Genomic DNA, 15,557 nt, shown 5'->3' on the forward strand with positions numbered 1-15,557 from the left:
GTGTGAATGGTTACAGTGGAGAAGTAATAAAATGCTGTTTTATACCGCCATCATCATGTATCAATTTTATGTCTATAGGGACTAACTGACATGGGAAACTGCTGTATGTGTGACTTGATAAGAGCTGTCACTTTACATTAATGCTAACACTGCTTTCCCTTCCTGAGGTTTCACTATAGGTAAGCAAATGTGGGATCTTTCAAAAAATTTACACTATATGATCCAGCAAGACCACCTAAAGTGCAAGTATTGCAACATGAAATGGTATGAAAATCTGATACTGTCCTCATTTTTCATAATTATAAAGATTTTGATACATTTTAGGAGAGGTGACATTAAAGTGTATGTAAACACTATCAATCACCTTATCCTATTTGCTCAGTAAAAAACACTTTGTTATATCGGTTTCATATGCGCAAAAAATATCTCTTGTTCCTCCCAGACTACCAGGTAAAAAAAGGGAAATAAAGCTCCAAAAGGAACCTAATAAAGGCACCGGCCAGCTGTACCATACTACCCTTTTGGCATAATATACATTAAATCCATTTGTAAGTTACACATAGGCATCATCTGCCATACTATGTTTAATCTCCTGTACAATCCAGTTGCACTTACTTGGTACATGGCAGCACTAATGGGTTTAAGCTGTTCGGTTTCAGTTCCATTTAGAGGTGCCAAATTCACCTTATTCAGTGAGAAATCAGCCTTGTTGTGCAAATATTTTGGCAGGTGAAGTGATGAAGTGACAAAAGTGCTTCCAACATCAAAAGTGCTAATTATTTCCCTTAGACTAGCCATATTCAGCCCAATCCTTCTTTGAACATTATAACATGCTATTAAATGGGGGGGGGGGGGGGGCTGGTTTATTTATGCCTGCCTTTGGAATGTTCTTGTCCAGGGGTAATTTCCTGCTTTCATAAAGTTCATAATTTACTTCATCTAAAATTAATCTAAACCCTGACTGGATGACATCCATGAATCTCTGTGAATGAATAGTGTTTTTCCGGTAGCAAGGTTATTATTATTTACATATCTTTGTATTATTGGATATTCTAGACAAAATGAATTCCCATTACATTTACTTAGCTAAGTGGTTCATTCTTTCTACAGTAATAAAGTGATAATTTACTATTAACAGTCCTAACTTCCTTGGTAAAGTAACCCTATAGTGTTTCTCAAGAATCTGTGGAACCCTAGGGTTCCTCCAGAGGATGCCAGGTGTTCCATGAGTAATCAGCAAATTTGTGACACCAATGTTTTTCGACTATCTGTAAGGGTGACCTTTTTCCCATTGGCCAGAACTGTATGGGGCATTCTTCCACCTGACCACCACACTATTGGACGGTGAGTTGTGGATAATGTAAATATAGCAGCTGTTTACTGAACATCAATGAGAAAGGTCAAGAAACACTGCCAGAGTGTATCACAAACGTTTTTTCCCCATAAAATCTTATTTTCACCTTTTTCATCCTTCTTTGCATTTTAATGTGCTGTTGTCCACCAGCCTCTCTACAGTATAATTGTTTTCAGACATATTGGGTCTGATTTATTAAAGCTTTCCAGGACCGGAGAGGATATACTTTTATCAGTGAAGTTGGGTGACACAGTAAACCTGGAATTTGGATCTGGTCCAGGACTGAAAACATTTTACATAACATAGGGACTGAAAACATAGTAGAAATCCATTCCAGCTTTGCTTGATCACCCAGCTTCACCAATGAAAGTGTATCCTCTGCAATCTTGAAGAGTTTATTAAATCAGGCCCATTCTGTGTACATGCACTCCAGCAGCGGCTGCACACCATTCTATAGTAAGGGCTAATTGAAGACAATTGTACATCATGCCTGTGTAACATGTATCAGCATTATCATTTGTAGAAGTCTATGCGACACACATCCAAGGCCCCCAAGAACAGTAAGTGCCTGAACAAAAACTATTGTGCCAGAGTCACCAGGTATTCTGAAAGCTGTAAATGTAATACAACTGACAACACCTTCTGACATTACCATGTTAAAGCTTCTATGGGATTTTAATGATTGGATTTAGAACTATGGTAACATTTACAAACAGTGGATACTGCTGTCTGTTAGCCTAGAACTGCTGCTGGCTTTCAGCTGTATTTTAGCTAGCCATTAATTCAAGTCATGAATTAATCAATAAAAACATGCATTAACCTCTCCATTACACCTACCTTGTTCATACAGCAACTTCATATTGGTGCCTTTGTGTAACACCAGGTTGTTTAATAAAGAGATGACGTTTTGAATTGCATTTCCTAGAACGTTATCCTGATGTGTCTGTAGAAAACAAAACAGAAAAAAGTCAGTACATAGCACACTTCAAGTGCATCAGCTTGTATATGCCTAATTACTGGCACACTTATTGGAGGATTCATCTCATTACAAGTGGGTGGTTCAGCTAAAACGACATATATTCCAGCTGCCCCATGTACTTGAAATCTGTCTTATATAAAACAGAAAACTTGATTCAGGCATCTTGCCACCTTGAGGAAGATTAATGATTCTTTTAGTACCTACTACCAGTGGGTCTAATTATTTCTGAAGCATGTAAGGAGAGAGATTTATTTATAAACACTGACATGACAATATGCTTTATTCATGTTCAAGGACCACATAACAAATGGAACAAAAAAGGTATTAAAGTTAATCTATATAAAAACAAAAGAGGAAGCTATTAAGAAATTCATGCTGGTGTCTTGATAAATGATAGATGGCAATGTCTGTGCAAAGTGCTTTCCGTTTGTGTCATTACTTTGTCACTCAAGACAAATGCATTGTCTAAATCACAAAGAAGAATGCAACATAAATTGTACCTTGTAATTATGTTGTGTTGGGGGAGACAAGCAAGGAATTCAAAAAACTGTGACATTTTATAACAAGTGTTCTGTAACAAATTCACCATATTCAACTAATGCAACTGGAGTGGTTTGGCCTATGTATTTCTCCCAATGAAAGTGATAAAACATTGACAGAAACTGTCAGAGGAAGCACTTAACAATTTATGCCCTGCTATGTAACGAGTCATTTTCTTACCTAGACATTATTTTGGTGTAAGGCTGACTGTAACTGTATTGCTCTGAGATCTCTTAACTACCAGTCATAAAGCTAATTAGACATGACTATTGGTGGCTATGCAAATGCTTCTGTAGATCTTTAATAAATGTTCAGTTGGACCTCAGTTACAACCTACTAATAAATCAGCACACTACAATGTACAGGGTACATGGGTACAGTTCACAAAACTATTCAGCTCAATTCACTAAACTGAAATCAAGGAAGGTTTTCTTTTTGATTTTATTATGTTTGAGAGATATCAGCCTTTATACAGAGATATCAGCCAGTCATACAAAACATAAAAATAGAAGTCGGGGAAATCCCAACTTTGGTTTTCATGATGCCACTAAGTAGTATCCAAAGACACCGAGTTTGGTATTAAAGAAGTTGATAATTTTAAACTAATCTCTGCCTACATTTTTAATGGTACAATGATGTAATAACCCTTAATCTGAAATATGGATACTTTAATGTAAATTATTTATAGGATGATAAAAATTAATTGAGTAAAAGTACATTGTTAGTAAATGAGCTAAATACAAATGTGCATGTGGCTCACAAATTTTAAGCTAGTTATTGGTACATAAAAATACCCCTATTCACCCAACACCTTATATTTAGCTAATCAGAACCTAATACAGCATGCATGCAATAAATGTTTGTGATAAACAGCTCCAGGCTCTCCTGACCAGAAGATAACCAGCAGAGTAGTTAAAGTGTTGTTCTGTACTATCAAGGTAGTAATAATTTCAAACACTGTAAACAGCAAAAACATGTCCTATGCAATTACTACACCAAACACCCGCACCTCTGAGAAGTATCCAGAAGTATCCAAATTATGGTGCAGAAAGTTTGAAACAAAGATTAAGTCTGGATCTCTGTCCCTCTCACCAGAGCCAGCACCAACTCTTCCCTCACCCTTCTCTGTAACTACAAAAATTTTGTATCACATCTACGTCACATCTAGTTATTGAAATATACAGTTAGGTCCATAAATATATGGACAGAGACAACTTTTTTTCGAATTTTGGTTCTGCACATTACCACACCTAATTATAAATTAATAACTCAGACGCAGTTGAACTGCAGACTTTCAGCTTTAATTCAGTGGGTTGAAGAAAAAGATTGCATAAAAATGTGAGGAACTAAAGCCTTTTTTTTACACAATCACTTCATTTCAGGGGCTCAAAATTAATTGGACAATTGACTCAAAGGCTATTTAATGGGCTAGTGTGGGCAATTCCTTCGTTATGTCATTATCAATTAAGCAGATAAAAGGCATGGAGTTGATTTGAAGGGGGGGGTGCTTGTATGTGGAAGATTTTGGTGTGAACAGACAACATGCGGTCAAAGGAGCTCTCCATGCCGGTGAAACAAGCCAACCTTAAGCTGCAAAAACAGAAAAACCCTTCCAAGAAATTGCTACAATATTAGCAGTGGCAAAATCTACAGTTTGGTACATCATGAGAAAGAAACAAAGCACTGGACGTCCGCGGAGGACAACAGTGGTCGCAGAATCATTTCTATGGTGAGGAGAAACCCCTTCACAACATCCAACCAAGTGAACAACACTCTCCAGGAGGTAGGCGTATCGATATCCAAGGTGCAAGCCACTCATAAGCCTCAAGAATAGAAAGGCTAGATTGGACTTTGCTCAACAACATCTAAAAAAGCCAGCACAGTTCTGGAAAAACATTCTTTGGACAAATGAAACCAAGATCAACCTTTAGTAGAATGAAGGCAAGAAAGAAGTATGGAGAAGGCGTGTAACAGCTCATGATCCAAAGCATACCACATCATCTGTAAAACATGGCGGAGGCAGTGTGATGGCTTGGGTGTGCATGGCTGCCAGTGGCACTGGGACACTAGTGTTTATCCATGATGTGACACAGGACAGAAGGAGCCGAATGAATTCTGAGGTGTTCAGAGACATACTGTCTGCTCAAATCCAGCTAAATGCAGTCACATTGATTGGGAGGCCTTTCATAATACAGATGGACAATGACCCAAAACACACAGCCAAAGCAACCCAGGAGTTTATTAAAGCAAAGAAGTGGAATATTCCTAAATGGCCAAGTCAGTCACCTGATCTGAACCCAATTGAGCATGCATTTCACTTGTTGAAGACTAAACTTCAGACAGAAAGGCCCACAAACAAACAGCAACTGAAAGCCGCTGCAGTAAAAGCCTGGCAGAGCATTAAAAGGAGGAAACCCAGCATCTGGTGATGTCCATTAGTTCAAGCCAGCAAAGGGTTTTCAACCAAGTATTAGAAATGAACATTTTATTTTCAGCTTTTTAATCCAATAAATTTTGTCCAATTACTTTTGAGCGCCTGAAATGAAGTGATTGTGTTAAAAAAAGACTTTAGTTCCTCACATTTTTATGCAACCTTTTTGTTCAACCAACTGAATTAAAGCTGAAAGTCTGCAGTTTAACTGCATCTGAGTTGTTTCCTTTAAAATTAATTGTGGTAATGTACAGAACAAAAATCAGAAAAAAGTTGTCTCTGTCCAAATATTTATGGACCTAACTGTATATACATGTATTAATGTGTATATATATATATATATATATATATATATATATAAAAACTACACATATATAAACATACATAAACAGAGCAGAGATTGCAAACATAATTCTTCATTTGTTGGGTGGGATTCTTCGCAGTTCTTAATCAGGAGTGACAGACAGTCTATGTATGTACACAGGAGGGAGAGGTGGAGGTAGACCTGGGAACCCTCAAGGATTGTCCCAGGCAACCTCAGCTTTTCAGCCATGTTGCTGGCCTCTATATCAGGTTCTCAGATATAAAGCTTCTCCCTGGCACCAGCCCCTTTTGCCACTTGACAGTTTAGGGGTCCACAGTAACTTAAGAATTTATTATGACTGATAAATCCATTTTGCTGGGATTAGGGAGGAAATACGTTCCTTCAATCCATCAAAAGAACAAGTTGATATTATTTGTGGGTTGATATATTATTTGTGGGTTGATATTATTTGCAGTTTAGGTTCTAAGAGCCATTTTGCAATTTCCTGTCCCTATTATTATCATCTGGAGGTTGTTGGGATTTGTTTATGCTTGATAAAATCTGCTTGTTGTAGATAACTGCTATACGTGTGATTGCTACAACATATTTTTGGGCTCTGAACTCTTGTAAAGAATCAAGAAACAGTTAGTGATTTGTAATAAACGAGACTAACGAAAATAAAGCCTGTACATATAAGCAGATCCACTGCCAAGTTTTGGTTAACCAAATTATCCCACTATTACTCAATCGGTCGGAAGCCCCCCTGCAGTGCACATGCACAGGTACAGTATTTTGCCCCTACATTTTTTAACCATTATGTATTTGTGTTTGTGGTTGCAACAAGGGACAGATTCAAGGGAGTATGTAGCAAAGCATTATGAATAACTATAGAAAAATATCACTTAAGCAGTAGGTATACTAGGTAAAGACATGCTTCCTATAGGAAACAAGGTACACAACTGGTGTGCCATGTGCCTAATAAAATGTCCTGCCCATACGAACCCCATTTATTTTTACCCCTCACAGGTTGTGTAGTACACTCAGAACATTCTCACTGCAGCCACAAACACAAGTACTAACTTAAAGCACATAGCAACACATACTAAATTGGTTTAATGTAGTTGATTGCTTGTACACATGACACCAAAGACAAGTAATTTTGATCAACACGTCTGATCCTTACAGCAATGAAGATTTACAGCAATCTGATCATATAAAAAATAAGCATTAAACATTCACAGTATTACACTGCAGCTGCATGTCACATTAAAAGTACATTGCAACCCAACTCGACATGACACTACAGCAACAAACGTGTGTTTCAGCATAAAAAATAGATGTTAAATTACCTGTATGTTTTGTGGAATTGTAAAAATGCAGAATGTCCATCAAATGTGCATTGCAGTGTGCTGGCAACACATTTAAAATCAATGGGCTGCAATAATGCACCGCACATAAACCTGAGTGAGGTAACACATTACAACTGCCTGAATGGGCTTAAAGCTCAGGGATGCTGGTAAATATTGTCTGATATCTATTATTCTTTATACTTTATGTGTTAAATGATCATACCTGATGGATCTTCTACTGGCTGAATCAGAGATGGGAGGAAATGAGATGTAGTGACACATACAAGTAGGTTTTTGCCTATAAAACAAGTATAATGCCCACTACTTTGCTTTTATACATTGTTGGCATCTATATATCAAAGTGATTGCTAACAGAATTTGTCTTTCAGTGTTAAAAATGAAATAACTTTTGGGTAGACTAATCAATCAATTAGAAAATCTCTCGTAATGCCGAATAAGTAAACAGGTCCTATGGTAAATTTTGTGATTGTTCATTTTGCCATAAACAATATGGCAAAATAACAAAATATTACTCATATGCAATAAATCAGGAAGTAATACTTCCTTTTTTATACTGTGCATGTTAAAATATATAAACAACATATCTAGATTATTGAGTGTTTATACAGTAAAATTATCTAAAAGAAACTTCTTTTGTGTCTTTGTTTTAATTTAATGCTCTCCTGGCAAGGGGTCCACAGTAACTTAAGAATTTATTATGACTGATAAATCCATTTTGCTGGGATTAGGGAGGAAATATGTTCCTTCAATCCATCAAAAGAACAAGTTGATATTATTTGTGGGAGAGATGTCGCAAACGTGGGCATTTAATGAACAGTACGTTTGACAGCTTTAATAAAACACAGCAATCGCCAACTGAGATAATTAGAACTGAAGCAGCAAAATTCTAGTGTTTGGCAACACAGATGAAACAACTTCATTAAAATGTGCGGCTTTTGCAAATGAAAGGCATGGAAGCACTGGACCCTGAAGAATCAGCCTTCTCAAAACTAATTGCTTCAGTGTTTAAGCAGGACAGCTATGAAACACCAAGGGCACAGGAAAGAAATACAAGAAGCAAATCTGATTATATCTGCAAACATACAATGGTTTGTATGTCCTTTTAATTAAAGTATCCTCCTATTGCAGTTCTATGGAACCGTAAGTTCCTCTGCTAAAAGACCAAATGTAAAAGTATGCAGAACTTCACTTTGGCACATCCTGGTCAAACCAGTAGCAACAAAACCCTAAGAATGATAGTTCAAGGAATGTGATCCCCAAAAAGACCAAGGCGCAGAGACTATGGAACTGCAAATGGCTCTCAGGTTGTAAGCATGAGGAAACAAAGGACTATAATGGTCACAGAAGCAGAATAGGTAACTGCAACACACAAAAGAAACAAGTGTAACAGAATCACAGGTGGAAAGTCTTTATAACTTAGAGCACAGAGAACACTGAGCAAAAGGGTCTCAGAATCACAAGTTGCAATGTTTGGCAGTGAAGTAGGCTACTACACCTCCAAAATGGGAAGATTGGGAAGTAAATTATTGCATGTTCTCCGTGGAAAAATGTAACATTACCAGGATATTTATAATGTAAGCATGTGGGCTAAATCTTCAATGAACTACAGTGATCTGAACAGCAGTATGAATTGCCTTCTTTTTGCAGCGCTGAATGTTGTGATATACTGTACACAGAAGCAGACATTGTAGGCAAAACAATAAACATGTCCTAGGAGGACTGCACAGATAAATAACTACCAAAATTACCACTTTAAATATAAATGTTTTAATCTATACTGAATTTATATTAGATATATTTATATCTAATCTTACAAATATTAGTAAAATCTTGAATCTATGTAATCAAACTGCATCATCCCAGAAAGACCTTTTATTTGCACCTGCAGAAGACATTTATTTTTAAGTAATAGACAAGTAATTAGGCTTTTCTTCTACTACCATGTAAAGCAGCAAAAGAATAAAAAATAAGGTTTTCCTGATATGTTGAGGAATAGAAAAAATATTTCTTACATGCTCTCCTGTTTGCGTTTATATAGTAAAGCATGCAGCATGAAAACACAAAGGAGTACAGTGAACCTTACGTAAACCTACTAGCACTCTAATGGTACAAACCTAAAGCATAGGTCTACCTGCATATAGATTAGACACCCTTTCGTAAGTACCAGGTGTCCTGAGTTCCAAAGTTCCACATACCATGCATGCTTAACATTTTGTAATATGGTCCATAGCTTCCCAAACCTTTTGCACACTCCTGATGGTCATTATATTATTCGGATAATAAATACATACAGAAAAGGGTAGGTAGGTTCATAATACTAGAAGATATACATGCATGCTGCAGACTCCAAGAACAGGGCAACCATTTACCGCTTTCTTAATATACTGTTTTAGGTTTTTATTTGCTTTAGAAAGAGTAACACAAATCTTCTCCAATCTAAGGCTTGGAAGATACATGTCACACATCCCAGAAGGCCGCATGGCCAAAGGTGCCAATATGTGGAAAGATTTTACATCTGCATAGCTAACATCTGTTATGACTAAGGTGCATGGGAGTTCTTGGGAGGACACCGTCTGAATATCAGAAAAAGATGGCCCTCTTCAGGTATCTAGGAAATCAAAAATGATGGTAAAGGAATATCATGGCAATGCAGATCAGAATGTGCATCAGATAAAAAAAAAAAGGACCTCACAGAATGTGCAGAGTTTGAACAGCTATGATTTCGCTGGATACATGAGCATCAAAGATAATAGGAATATGGCAGATCATTTTGTTTAATCAATTTCATAACATAAAAATATAAGCGATTTTAAAAAAGGAGATGTGTAAGTGTGAGTTATATACATATTGCTCTGCCCCGGTTTTAGGGTATCTAGAGTTGTGTAGGAGAACATGGAGGTGCCAACTTTGCACTTTGAAGCAATGATTTTCTATGAATGTTTTGTCCCACAGATTTACTTTAGAGAAAAAAATAACTTTAATGGCAACACAAATAGTAATTTTATCATTTAGCCATAAGCAACTGTTGATGTGAGATCATACATTTATTTAAAGAATGCAATATATTAAATTGCATCCTCTAAGTAAGAACAGATCTATATCAAAGTGCATATTTATATGAGGCATAAAATGAAATATTTGTTGTTATTCTACTGTAGTTTCATTATTGTAATATGTAGATTCCATTATGCTAGTGTTACTGCTAAAGGCAACTTTGAAGGCTCAGTGATGTTTAAAGCCATGGCCTAAATTGCTTTATCACTTCATCAACTGCACCCATGAGGCTGGCAATTTCTTTTGGATGCTGTTACAGTACCATGCCTCGAGGCAGAAATTGCAGAGAAAGAGCCAGCCACACATCGCTAGAATTTGTACGTCAGGAAAGAAAAAGGAATTGTGCAACAAGGACTGAGGTCCCAAAGGACAGAGGGCGCCTCCTTTGTGTTTTGCCCACAGTCTAAAAGACAAGGCAATCTGTTTAGGACTGCTCTTATCTGTACCGCTAACCCAAAAATGACAAGTCTGATTAAAGCTGAACGCTTTCTCACAGATGCAACAAGCAAGCAATACACTATCAGAAAAAAATACAGTTTAAGATGTAAAACCGGAAGGGCTTGTCATAAAATACACTTTTCTTTACAAATGTTGATATGAGTGTGTATTTATATGTGCTTCATGGAAAATAACAATCTGCATTTTAATGTAATGAAGCAAACATTTCTAATTTGAATATTAAAGCTACTTAAAGTGGAACACCAGACAAACAACTGCAGTTAGGTCCATACAAATTTGAACAGAGACAACTTTTTTCTAATTTTGGTTCTGTACATTACCACAATTAATTTTAAATGAAACAACTCAGATGCAGTTGAACTGCAGACTTTCAGCTTTAATTCAGTGGGTTGAAGAAAAAGATTACATAAAAATGTGAGGAACTAAAGCCTTTTTTTTTTTTTACACAATCACTTCATTTCAGGGCTTAAAAGTAAATGGACAATTGACATGGGCTGGTGTGGGCAATTTCTTCGTTATGTCATTATCAATTAAGCAGATAAAAGGCCTAGAGTTGATTTGAGGGGGGGGGCTGCTTGTATGTGGAAGATTTTGCTGCGAACAGACAACAAGAAGCTCTCCATGCAGGTGAAACAAGCCAACCTTAAGCTGCAAAAACAGAAAAAAAACATCCAGGAAATTGCTACAATATTAGGAGTGGCAAAATCTACAGTTTGGTACATCATGAGAAAGAAACAAAGCACTGGTGAACTCGGCAACGCCAAAGGACCTGGACGTCCACGGAAGACAACAGTGGTGGATGATCACAGAATCATTTCCATGGTGAAGAGAAACCCCTTCACAACAGCCAACCAAGTGAACAACACTCTCCAGGAAGTAGGCGTATCAATATCCAGGTCACCATAAAGAGAAGACTGCATGAAAGTAAATACAGAGGGTGCACTGCAAGGTGCAAGCCACTCATAAGCCTCAAAAACTGAAAGGCTAGATTGGACTTTGCTAAAAACATCTAAAAAAGCCAGCACAGTTCTGGAAAAACATTCTTTGGACAGATGAAACCAAGATTAACCTTTACCAGAATGATGGAAAGAAAAAAGAATAGAGAAGGGGTGGAACAGCTCATGATCCAAAGCATACCACATCATCTGTAAAACATGGCGGAGGCAGTGTGATGGCTTGGGCGTGCATGGCTGCCAGTGGCACTGGGACACTAGTGTTTATCCATGATGTGACACAGTACAGAAGCAGCCAAATGAATTCTGAGGTGTTCAGAGACATACTGTCTGCTCAAATCCAGCTAAATGCAGTCACATTGATTGGGAATCGTTTCATAATACAGATGGACAATGACCCAAAACATACAGCCAAAGCAACCCAGGAGTTTATTAAAGCAAAGAAGTAGAATATTCTTGAATGACCAAGTCAGTCACCTGATCTGAACCCAATTGAGCATGTGTTTAACTTGTGGAAGACTAAACTTCGAACAGAAAGGCCCACAAACAAACAGCAACTGAAAGCCGCTGCAGTAAAGGCCTGGCAGAGCATTAAGAAGAAGGAAACCCAGCATCTGGTGATGTCCATCAGTTCAAGACGACAGGCTGTCTTTGCCAGCAAGGGGTTTTCTTCAAGTATTAGAAATGAACATTTTATTTTCAGCTTTTTAATTTGTCCAATTACTTGAAAGCCCCTAAAAGGAAGTGTTGTTTTTAAAAAAAAAAACACATTTCTATGCAATCTTTTTGTTCAACCCACTGAAATAAAGCTGAAAGTCTGCAGTTCAACTGCATCGGAGGTGTTTCATTTAAAATTAATTGTGGTAATGTACAGAACCAAAATTAGACTCTGTCTCAGAAGTCTCTGTCCAAATGTTTATAGATCTAACTGTAAATATAAAGTTAATATACCTAACATGATTTTTTACAGGTTTACGTCAGGGACTTCTGTTATTTAGCAGCAAGTTTACTATTTCCCAGTTCAGCAGGATGCTACTTAGCCAAAGATGATGATAATGATTTCTTGGAAGCAAAAAGGTAACACAAAAAGCTGCAATGCTAAACCAGCAAATAGGTGTCAGCTGCCGGGAAATGCAATGTAGATAGAGCTTACAAATGACCAGATTGGCTGTATAGAATTCTTTAGGATGCTTTCACAGTACACACATTTGCATTTTAACCATGTATTTAGCTAGCATGGCCAGACCAATGCTTCAAAACAAAAGCTATAGCAAAGTGAAATAATGTTAAAGGTAACAAAGTCATCAGTGCAAATTTTCTACTGAGTGCCCTGGGAGCCTTAATCTGAATCTCAAAGCAAACTAGTATGCAATTTATGTTCATGTTGCGTGTCTAAGAACCTTGACCTTATCCCCTATAATTATGTGAACCCCACTGTCAATACCAGTATCTCAGTAATGGGCCAGTAGTAGGTTTCTGGATATGGGATGAGGTCACCCTTTTAACCATTGGCACATTGGCCCACTTCTCTTTATAACATAGCTTCAGTTGAGGTTTAAGGGCATTCGTTTATGAACAGCTCTGGTAAGGTCTCCAGCTCTGGTAAGGTTTGGTTTGCACAAACATGGTAGTGTGCATTATAACCAAATATCTGTCCAAAGAGGCCAGATTTATTAAAGCTCTCAAGACCTGTAATGGATCTGGTCCATAATTTAAAGCATTTGTCAACTAATAGGAAATTATTTTTAAGAAATCAATTTCAGGTTAGCTGGGTCAACCAGGTTCTCCCAACACAGGAGGAAAAAATCTGCTGTTTTCAGATTCAGCTGTTTTTCAACTCCTTAAGGGAAAAGGGACATTCTTCTGAAGCAGTTAAATGCACATTTTGGACAGAGGATAGAAGAGGTGGGATGTGAAAAATATAACCTATATATACTAAAGTAACCATTGATAAACAGGAACAAACACCTTCATTACTGTTCATTTAACGTTATCCCTCCAATATGACAATTCACAGCTTTAGTCATGTGATTGAAAAAACATGCCAATGCAGACTTCCCAACACCAAATATTGAAATATGCAGTTAACTTAAGATATCCCTACAACTTTCACATTTCCCATCTTGTTCTTGGACAATTGGTATTTACCTTTTCAAAATCTACTGGATACCAGAAGGTATATGTGTTACTTGTGTGAATAAAAATACCGGGGTATTTCCCCAACATTCAAGACTCAGAGTTAGAGAAATGGCTTGGGCACTTAACATTACTAAAACCATATGAATGTGACTAACAACTAGGAGATAAAACATGACCTGGATGAATGAAAACCCTCACAGACATATTTTAAGCTGTTAAAAACAGACTAAAAACCTTTGGGTCATTATTTGAGAATCTTAAATGTATAACTTCACATTTAAAATAATTTGTCTTGCTTATATCTACCAGAAGTTTATAAAGTACTTGGCATGATTGTGTAGTTAAAACTAGCAATTATGATTACCTTTACCTACAATAAATAAATACCAATTTTATCCTAGTGGATAAGCTTTTCCTGTGATATAGTAAAAATGTGGGATACTTTACTGGAACCAACGAGGGACAGGCAAACAAGGTTAGAAAAGTATGCTCACTATGCTTGCTATAATATGAAACAGGTAACTTACCAACTATAGAAAAAGTAAAATATATATAAAATATATTGTAACCTCAATGCCTATCATCCTCAACTATCTTTACTTCATTATCTGTCACTACCTGTCATGTGCACATGCAGTAAGATGAGATGAAAAATGTACCTTCTTTCAAAAACCTATTTAATGTACAGCGCTGCGTAATATGTTGGCGCTATATAAATCCTGTTTAATAATAATAATAATAATAAAAATTGGATAATTACTGGAACCTTGCGGATCATCCTAAATAAAAAAGCACACTGGTCAAAGGCCACAGGAAAACGACAGGATAGTGATTGGCTGATTACATCACTAATTACTTCATATATGTAGGGGCCCATTGTTTCATCTTTCAATCCCAGCACTTCTAGATAATGTAGGGAATGAAAACAACAAACATGTTATTATTCAAAGGTAAAAAAGTAAATAAGTGGTTAAGATCCTTCCAGGCTAGGAAGAAAACATGAATTACTCTCTTCCTAATTATTAAGTCAGCTTATGGATGGATTGATAGCCACCAAAACATGATGACTACTTATATACATTATATCTTGTGTTATTCCAAATTTCTAATGGGCAGTTCTGTAACAGTAGAAAGTAATAATTTAATCTTCCTGAATAACTATGTCAGGAAGATTGCAAATTCAAATGTTACTTTAGCAATTATGCTTTTCCAAGTTTTCAGTGTGGAGTAAAGTAAGGGATTAAAGCATATATGTATATATATAAAAAGATGAAATATATATAGGAAGATGCAGTATACTGAGGAGACCATCTCTCTGTGACTGCTTTCTCTTTCTATCAGCATGGTTCTGAACATATGAGGCTCCTTGCATTGCTTCATTTTTGCACACTCCAACTCCGGCACAGGAATGCAAAAGGCTGATGCCAAGTCAAGTTCACACTGCTTGCACTTAAAAAAAAATGACTACAGTGGAACCTCAGTTATCAGTGCTGTTCCTGGATAACTGAGGATTCCTTTTCTCAGCTATTCAGCACTAGACTTGTATGGGGAGACCTCTAGTGCTAAATGGCTGAAAAAATGGAAACCCTGATGACGCTTGAGCCCTCATCAGGGTTTCTCTTTCTCGAACCTGCTAGGGCTGCCGGATCAAATAAGAAAGCAGATCTATCAGCCGAGCTCTGCTGATTGCTACGCTCCGTGATTGGCTGAGCAAAAGGAAACCCTGAGGATGGCTCAACTTGAGTCGTCAATAGGGTTTTCCTTTTCTCAGCCAATTAGCACTAGATTTGAATGGGGAGACTTGTCCCCTGTATCTGAGTTTTCCAATTATCTGAGTTCCGGATAACCAGGGGTTCTACTGTATTATGATGCACTAATGATTATACAGCTGCATTAATTTGTGTCTTTTATATATGCCTTAAATTCAGATTTACTGCCTCTAGTTAGGATCCTATTCGAATAAAGAGCATTTAA

General features: G+C 37.0%; 1 protein-coding gene across 1 annotated transcript in view; it reads right to left on the reverse strand.

Annotated features, from left to right (window-relative positions):
• Positions 1-15,557, reverse strand: part of ULK4 (unc-51 like kinase 4) — a 309,023-nt gene that overhangs the window by 106,918 nt on the left and 186,548 nt on the right. The window contains exon 32 of the mRNA XM_072412276.1: positions 2,192-2,297. Within this exon, the coding sequence (XP_072268377.1) occupies positions 2,192-2,297 (106 nt within the window). The remainder of the gene's footprint in view (positions 1-2,191; positions 2,298-15,557) is intronic.

Source organism: Pyxicephalus adspersus, chromosome 5, assembly GCF_032062135.1.
Source record: "Pyxicephalus adspersus chromosome 5, UCB_Pads_2.0, whole genome shotgun sequence".
Lineage (NCBI taxonomy): Eukaryota > Metazoa > Chordata > Amphibia > Anura > Pyxicephalidae > Pyxicephalus > Pyxicephalus adspersus.